The sequence below is a fragment of the Cygnus olor genome, chromosome 3 (assembly GCF_009769625.2).
Source record: "Cygnus olor isolate bCygOlo1 chromosome 3, bCygOlo1.pri.v2, whole genome shotgun sequence".
Lineage (NCBI taxonomy): Eukaryota > Metazoa > Chordata > Aves > Anseriformes > Anatidae > Cygnus > Cygnus olor.
In genome coordinates this window covers 121,042,933-121,051,781 of record NC_049171.1, presented here as the reverse complement: position 1 = coordinate 121,051,781, position 8,849 = coordinate 121,042,933, and the positions used below count along the sequence as shown (strand labels likewise).

The window sequence follows — 8,849 nt, the reverse complement described above, 5'->3', positions numbered from 1 at the left end:
TTGGCATTGTAACTTCCTGGCACAGCGTCACAGCAGAGTCTTTTGAGCTCATAGCCCAGCTGGGAGTTACAGTGAAGTGTTGGAACATCATCACCTTATTCAGCGCTCCCGCATGGCCATGAGAGCTCTTGGCCCAGAACATTTCACATCATATTTCTTATAACATCATGGCACAGTACTGTCAAAGAGGGTCTTCTGAGCAGGCAAAGAGTCAAAGGATGGTCTTGTCAGGGCGTGGCCAACGAAGGAGTCACAATGGGGCCTTGTAATAAACTGAGTCAGGACAGAATCTCAGCACAGGACTGTAAGATCGTGGGTGGCACAGAGTCACAGTAAGGTTCGTAATATTCTAGCCAGCAGCGCGTCAACAGTAGGGCCTTTAGACATCGTGCTGGGGCACAGTGTCACAGGAGGGCTTTTTCAGCTCCCAGCCTAACACAGAGTTACACTTTTGTGATGTTTCATGAAGGCTCGCTACCTTGTCACAACAGCATATTGGGAGCTCTTGTCCTGTAAGGGAGTCAGAATATGGGTGTCTGAGCAGTGCCTATGGTTTTCACGTCCGAGCACAGAGTGTCAGAAGTGAATTGTAACCTCGTCTCTCTGCAAAGAGTCTCGTCATATCCTGTTGACTTCACCATCCCAGGCACATATTCAAAGTGGAGTGGTATAAGATATGGACCTGGCACAAAGTTACCCTATGTTCTTATGAGCTCACGACCCAGCGCAGAGTCACAGATTGGCCTTGTAACTTCATGGCACAGTGTCACAGCAGAGCATTGTGAACTCATGGCCCAGCTAGGAGTTACGGTGAAGAGTTGGAACATCATCGCTCTATTCAGCATTCCAGCAGGGCCTTGTGAGCGCATGCCCCGATAGAGCATCACTGTGGTCTCTGGTCACATCGTGGCTCAGTACTGTCAAAGAGGGTCTTCTGAGCAGGCACAGAGTCACAGGATGGTGTTCTCATGGTGTGGCCATGGAAGGAGTCACAGCGTGTCCTTGTAATATCAAGACACAGCTGCGTGATGGAGCACTACATATCTGGATTGATTGTGACATCTTTTAGCGGCTCAGAATATCTGTGATGCTTTGTAACACACTAGCCAACACAGGGTCAGCAGTAGGGCTTTGTGAAACTGTTTCACGGCACAGAGTCACAGGAGGGCTTTGTGAGTGCCCAGCAGAGCACAGTGTCACAGTTGGGTGATGCCACATGAAGGCTTAGTACTGTGTCTAAACAGGGTATTGTGAGTCACAGAGGGGTTTAATAGCATCAGTTGCAGGCAGAGAGTCACAGGAGGCCCGTGACACTGCACTGGCCAGCAAAGAGTCCCAGTGAGGCATTTTTTTCACCCTGCAAAGTCACAGTTTGGCGTTGTAACTTCATGGGACACAGAGCAGAGCTTTTTGAGTTCATGCCCCAGCTGCAAGTTACGGTGCAGTGTTTTAACGTCATCGATCAACAAAGCATTGCAATAGGGCCTTTTGAGCTCTTGGACTGGAAGCTTTCATAGTAATGTATTGTCACATCATGACTGTGAAATGTTGTGTGCTCAGAAGAATGTTGGGTAACTTTGTGCCGGGCCCTTATCTTAAAGCACTCAGCTTTGACTATGTGCCTGGGCTGGTGAAGTCAACAGGACCTGACTAGCCTCTTTGCAGAGAAACAAGGTTACAATTCCATTCTGTGATGCTGTGCTCGGATGTGAAAAAAACCGCATGCACTGCTGAGACTCTATGCAAAAGCATGATGATAAAATGCCCAACTGTTTACTCCCTGCTGACTGATCCAAGGTTGGGTCCGGGTCGGGGTCACCGGGGTCGAGGGTCTTGTATCGAGGGTTTGGGATGGGGGCTCAAGATCCAGAGTCTGTTCTGGGGGTTGGGGCTCAGGGTCAGCTCTAGGGTTGGTGTCTTGGGGTCAGCTATGGTGTCAGGGGTCAGCTCCGGGCTTGGGGGCTTGGGGTTGGGGCACTGGGTCTGGGGTCAGCGCTAGGGATTGGGGGCTTGGGGTCAGCTCTGAGGTCAGGGCTTGGTGTTGGGGGCTCAGTTCCGGGTCCAGGTTCGGGTCTGTGTCCAAGTACGGTTGGGGGCTCCAGGGATGAGAGTCCTGTGTTGAGGGTTTAGGACTCTGGGGTCGAGGGTCCGGGGTCATGGGCTCTGGGGTCGAGGTTCTGGGGTTGAGGGTCCGGATTTGGGCCTTGGGGTTAGCTCCGGATCCCGAGTCTATTCCGGGTGTTGGGGGCTTGGGCTCAGGTCCGGAGTGGGGTCTCTGGTGTCGACGGTCCAGGCCTGGGGCTCGGGGCTGGGGTTCGGGGCTGGGGCTTGGCGTGTAAGCTCGGGGTTGGGGCTTGGGGTCAGCTCCGGGTCTGGGTCTGGGGGTCAGATCCAGGTCCAAATCTTTGTGTCGGGTCTGAGGATGGGGTTCGGGGCTGGGGCTTGGGCTGTGGGCTCGGTGTTGGGGTTTGTGGTCAGCTCCAGGTCTGTGGCTGGTGGTCAGCTATGGGTCCAAGTCTTTGGGTCGGGTCCAGGTCTGGGGCTTCAGTTCGGGTCAGGGTGGCTACTCCCGGGTTGGGACTGCGGTGGGGCTCAGGGTTGGGGCTTGGGGTCGAGGCTTGGTGTCAGCTCCGGGGCCCTGGCTGGGGGTCACCTCCAGGTTGGCCTGAGACTCAGGGTAAACTCCATGCCCGGGGCTCAGGGTCAGCTCCTGGTCTGGGTCTTTGGGTCGGGGGCTTTGATCTAGTCTGGAGTGGAGGCTCTGGGGTCGGGTCCATGGTGAGGCAGCAGGTTCAAAGGTCCAGGGTTGAGCATCCGGCTTTGGGGCTCAGGGTTAGCTCCAGGTCCAGGGTCTATTCTGGGTGTCGGGGGCTCAGGGTAAGCTCTGGGGTGGGGGTTCCAGGGTCGAGGGTCCAGGGTTGGGGCTGGGAGCTGGGGATTGGGGTTAGCTCTGGGTTTGGGTCCGAGGTCTGCTTCGGGGGTAGGGGTCAGCTCTGGGGTCAGAGCTCAGGATTGGGTCACAGGGTCAGGGCTCAGTTCCGGGGGTTGGGGTCACCTCCAGATCTGGGGCATGGGGTCATGGGTCCAGTGTTGAGGGTCCCGGGTCAAGGGCTCGGGGCTGGGGCTCGTGGTTGTGGCTCTGGCTTAGCTCCAGGTCCGGGATCTGTTCCTGGGGTAGGGAGCTTGAGGTCGGCTCTGGGGTGGGGCTCGGGGTCAGCTCTGGGGTGAGGACTCCGGGGTCGAGGGTCCAGTGCTTGGGCTTGGGGCTGGGGCTCGGGTCTGGGGCTCTGGGATCAAGTCCGGGTCGGGGGCTCCGGAGTAGGGTCTGGGGTGGGGGCTCCGGGGTAGATGGTTCAGGGTTGAGGGTCCGGGGCTGGGTCTTGGGGTTAGCTCCACTCCAGGGTCTATTCCGGGGGTCGGGGGTTGTGGTCTGTTCCGGGGTCATTTTGCCAGGGTCAGCTCCAGTGTCAAGGTCAGCTCTAGGGTCCGGGGCACTGGGTTTGCTCTGGGATGGGGGGGTCAGGGTCAGGTCCGGGGTCGGCTCTGGTGTCGTAGGTCCGGGGTCAGCTCCGGGTTTGAGGTCAGGGGCTTGCGGTTGGGGCTCGGGGTCAGGGTTTGGGGTCACCTCCAGGTCTGTTGCACAGGATCGAGGCTCTCCGGGGTTGAGGGCTTGGGATTGGGGCTTGGGGTTGGGGCTCGGGCTTAGCTCTGGGTCTGGGATCAGTTCCAGAGGCCAGGGGCACGGGGTCAGCTCCAGGGTGGGGGCTCCAGGGTCGAGGGTCCGAGGTTGGGGCTCGGGGTTAGCTCCGGGTCCAGGTCCAAGGCCTGTTTCGGGGGTCGGGGTCACCTCCAGGGCCTAAGCTCGGGTTCAGCTCTGGGTCCAGAGCTCAGGCTCATCTCCAGGGTGGGGGCTCCGGGGTCGAGGGTCTGGGGCTGGAGCTCGGGGCTGGGGCTCAGGGCTTGGGCTCAGGGTTGTCTCCTGGGGGTCAGCTCCAGGTCCGGGTCTTTGGGTCAGGTTCAGCTCTGGGGCTTGGGGTCTGGTCCAGGGTGGGTGTTCTGGGGTGGAGGGTCCAGCGTTGAGGGTCCGGGGTCGAGTGTCCAGGGCTGGGGCTCGGGGTTCAGGCTCGAGGTTGTGGCTTGGGGTCAGCTCCGGGGTGGGTTGAGGTTCTGGGGTTGAGGGCTCAGGGTCCAGGCACCAAGGTCGAGGGTCCAGGGTTGAGAGTTTGGGGTTGGGGCTCAGTGTTGAAGCTCGGGGTTAGTTCCAGGGGTTGGTCACTGTGGTCTGTAACCGGGGTCATTTTGTCGGGGTCAGCTCCGGGGTCGGGGACAGCTCCAGGTTCCGGGGCTCGGGTCTCAGGCTCAGCTCTGGGGTGGTGGCTCTGGGGTCGAGGGTCTGGGTTTGGGGTTGGGGTTTGGGGTTAGCTCTGGGTAAGGGGTCTGTTCCAGGGGTCAGGAGTTGGGGTTCACTCCAGGGTTTGGGGCTTGGGGTCAGCTTCGGGGTCGGGGTCAGCTCCAGGGTAGGGGGCTTGGGGCCAGCTCTGGGGACAGGGGCTCAGGGTTGGGATCTTGAGGTCGGGGCTCAGGATCAGGGCTCGGGTCTGGGGCTTGGGGTCAGGTCCAGGTCTGGGTCTGGATCTCGGGGTTGGGCCCGAGTCAGGGGCTTGCGGTCATGTCCGCTGTAGGGGCTCCAGGGTCGGGTCCTGGGTCTGGGTCTGGAGCTCAGGCCCATGTCATGGTACAAGTATCAGGCCCAGTTCTGGGTCTGGGGCTTGGGGCTCCACGGTCGGGTCTGGGTCAGGGGCTCCGAGGTTGAGGGTCCGGGGTCGGGTCTCAGGGTTGGGGCTCAGGGTTAGCTCTGAGTCTGAGGTTCGGGAGTTGGGTTCCATTTTGGGGCTCAGGGGTGTCAGCTCTGGGGTCGGGATCACCACCTCGGTGGTGGGGGCTCAGGGTCTGAAATTGGGGTTGTTGCTCTGGGCTGGTGATTGGGGTCAGCTCCAGGGTCCAGGGTTCCGATCCAGGGCTCGGGGTCACCTCTAGGTCCAGGTCTCGCCCCCGGACCCAGAGGTGACCCAGTGTCCTGGACCCAAAGGTGACCCCGAGCCCCGGATCCGAGCCCCTGACCCTGGAGTTGACCCCGACCCCAGTGCTGACCCCGAGCCCCAAACCCTGCAGCTGAACTTGATCCCCGGCCCCTGGAACAGACACCAGAAATGGAACTATCCCTGAGCCCCAACTCCAGACCCTCGAGCCTGGACCCTCGACACCTGACCCTCAATGCTGGACCTGGAGATGACCCTGAGCCCCGAACTCTGGAGCTGACCCGGACCCACGACCCCCAGAACAGACTCCGGAACTGAAGCTAACCCCAAGCCCCAACCCTGGAACCTTGAGCCCGGAACCTCAAACCCTGACCATTGACCCCAAGCCCCAACCCCAGGCTCCATCTCCGGGGTCCGGCTCTGGATCCTCAACCCCGGACCCTCAACTCAGGTCCTGATCCCAGAGCCCCTACTCTGGACCCAACTCCAAACCCTGGATATGGACCTGACCCTGAACCCCTGACCCGGACCAGACCCCAAGCCCTGGAACCAGACCCGACCCCAAGCCCGGAACTGACCCCAACCCCCTCCTGAAACAGACCCAGGACCTGGAGCTAACCCTGATCCCTAACCTCAAGCCCCAAACCCAGACTCTCGACAGCAGAAACCCGACCCTGGACCCTCGATCATGGAGCTCCGACCCTGGACCCTCCATGCTGGACCCTCGACACTGGACCATTGACTCCAGAGCCCCTGACCTGGACCCAACCCTGGAGCCCCTGACCCCAAGCGCCAGACCCAGACCTGGACAGAAGCCCAAGCCCCGGACCCGAACCCAACCCTGACCCCCGCACCTGAACCTGAACCCGAGCCCCGGACACAAGCCCCGAACCCAAGTCCCGACCCAGAGCCCCCAACCCTGGAGCTGACCCCGGACACTTGACCCTGAAGCCCCCACTCTGGAGCTAACCCTGTGCCCCAGATCCGGAGCTGACCATGGCCCCCGACCCCCGGAACAGACCCTGGAACCAGAACTAACCCCAAGACCCAACCCCAGATGGTTGACCCTGGACCCTCAACCCCAGACCCTCGACTCTGAGCCCCAACCCAGAGCCCCAGCCCCAAGCCCCGGACCCGGAGTTGACCCCCAACCTCCAACCTGCAGAACAGACCTCAACCCCCGGAACAGACCCTGGACCCAGAGCTAAACACAAGCCACAAACCTGTTCTCTTGAGCACAGACCCTTGACCCCGGACCCTTGAAACTGGAGACCCAACCCCAGACCCTCAATCCCAGAGTGCCGACAGTGGAACCCCGATCCCAGACCCTTGACCCCAGAGCCACGAACCCAAAACCTTGACATAGGACCCTCATCCCCAGAGCCCCTGACCTGGACCTGAACCCGGAGCCCCCAACCCCAAGCCTTGGACCTGGACCCAGATTCGGACCTGGACCCAAGCCCTGGACATGGATCCGACCCCAAGCCCTGGACCCAACCCCACGCCCCGGAACCGGACCCAATCCCAAGCCTGGAGCTGGCCCGGACCCCTGATCCCCTGAACAGACCGCTTACCCGGAGCTAACCCTGAGCCCCAACCCCAGACCCTTGACACTGGAGTCCTGACCCTAGACCCTCGATCCCAGAGTCATGACACTGGACCCTCGACCCCGGACCCTCGACCCCAGAACCCCCAACCCAGACCCAACCCCAGAGCCTCCAACCCCAAGCCCTGGACCCGGACCTGGACCTGACTCCCAGACCCGGAACAGGGCCCGACACCCGTACCCAGACAATTGAGCCCAGACTTTTGAGGCTGGACCCTCGACCCTGAGCTCCAACCCCGAGCACCAAGCCCCAGCCTTGGATTCTCGACCCTGGACCCTGGACCATCGACCCCGGACCCGGAGTTAACCCAGAGCCCTGGACCTGGACATGACCCTTGACCCCTGACCTTCGACCCTGAACCCCAGACCATTGACCCCAGAGTTAACCCAGAGCCCTGGACCTGGACATGACCCTTGACCCCTGACCTTTGACCCTGAACCCCAAGCCCAAGCCCCAGCTCTGAGCCCCAGCCTCAAGCCCCAGACCCGGACACTCAAGACCCAACCCCAGATGGTCGACCCCGGACCCTGAACCCCTGACCCTCGACCCCGAACCTGGAGTTGACCCAGAGCCCCAGCCCTAGAGGTGACGGGGAGCCCTGAACGTGAACTCTAGACCCCAGATCTGACCCCCAAGCTCCCGTCCCCAGAGTTGACCCTGACCCTGGAACTAACCCCGAACCCCAACCCCCGTCCATCAACCCAGATGCTTGAACTGGGGAACCTCGACCCCGAGCCCCAGACCTGGATGTGACCTCAAGCCCTAGACCCAAGCTCAAACCCCAAGCCCCCGACCCAAGCCCCAACCCCGGACCCTTGACCCCTGACCCTCAACCCGAGAACGGACCCCGGAACCCGTAATCTGGACCTGAACCTGAGCCCCAAACCTGGACCTGATTCCAAGCCCCAACCCTGAGCCCAAACCCTAAGCCCCAGCCTCGAGCACCAACCCCGAACCCTCAACCCCAGACAGGGGTCAGGTCTGGGTCTGTGGTCAGGGGCTCGGGGTCAGATCCAGGGTGTGGGGCTTGGGGTCACCTCTGGGTCTGGGGTCGAGGGCCCGGGCCTGGGGCTCGGGGTTAGTTCCGGTTCTGGGGTCTGTTCTGGGGGTTGGGGTCAGCACCAAGGTTGGGGGCTCAGTGTTAGCTCTGGAGTCGGGGTCAGCTCCGGGGTAGGGGGTTGGTTCCAGAATGGGGGCTCCGGAGTCAAGGGTCCAGGGTCAGCCCAGGTCTGGGGTCTGTTCCAGGGATTGGGGGTTGGGGTCCGTTCTGGGGGGTCAGGGGTTGGGGTCAGCTCTGGTTCCTTGTCCAGGTCCGGGGCTTGGGCTCAGGCTCCTGGCGCTTGGTCTCAGGTCCGGGTCGAATTCTCCGGGACCCATTCCAGGACTCGTGGTCAGGGTCTCTGGGGTCTGGTCCAGGCTGGGGGCTCTGGGGACATCGGTCCTGTGTTGAGGGTCTGGGGTTGGGTCTCTGGTGTCAAGGGTCCAGTCCTGGGGCTCGGGTTTGGGTCCGGTGTTGGGACTCGGGATTGGGTCCAGGTCCAGGTTTTGGGGTCAGGTCCGGGTCCGGGGCTCGGGTTGGGGTTTGAGTCCAGGTCGGGAGCTCTGGGGAAGAGAATCCCACGTCAAGGGTTTGGATTTGGGGCTCTAGGGTCAAGGGTCCGGGCTCGGGGGCTCCAGGGTCAAGGGTCTAGGGTCTGGGGTTCGGGCTCGGGGTTAGCTCCAGGTCGGGTCTGTTCCAGAGTTCCAGGGGCAGGGTCAGCTCCTGGGTCAGGGTCAGCTTTGGGATTGGGGCTCGGGTTTGGGCCTCAGGGTCTGGGTCCAGGGCTCAGGATTGGGGCCTCCAGGGTCGGGTCCAGTTTTGGGGCTCTGGGGATGAGCGTCCCATGTTGAGGGTTTGGGTTCGGGGCTCTGGGGTTGAGGATCTGGGGCCAGGACTCCAGAGTTGAGGGTCCGGGGTCAAGGGTCTGGGCTCTTGGTTGGGGCTCAGGTTTAGCTCTGTGTCCAAGGTCTGTTCCAAGCACTTGGGGTTGGGGTCTGTTCCATGGGTTGGGGGCTTGGGGTGGGGTTTCCGGTGTCGAGTGTCCAGGGTCTAGGGTCCATGGTCAAGGGTCCAGGGCTGGGGCTCGGGGTTGTGTCATGGGGTTTTCTCCATGTCTGGGGTCCATTCCAGGGGTGGGGGGCTCGGGGTCAGCTCTGGGGTCCC

At 61.5% G+C, this 8,849-nt stretch overlaps 1 protein-coding gene across 1 annotated transcript; it reads right to left on the bottom strand.

Moving 5' to 3' along the window:
• Positions 1 to 3,076: 3,076 nt before the first annotated feature.
• LOC121067763 (leucine-rich repeat extensin-like protein 5) lies at positions 3,077 to 4,886 on the bottom strand. The gene is made up of 2 exons (XM_040552602.1): positions 4,740 to 4,886; positions 3,077 to 3,856 (listed from the first exon to the last, which is right to left on the bottom strand). The coding sequence occupies exons 1-2, from the start codon at positions 4,884 to 4,886 to the stop codon at positions 3,077 to 3,079; spliced, it is 927 nt and encodes a 308-aa protein (XP_040408536.1).
• Positions 4,887 to 8,849: the final 3,963 nt, after the last annotated feature.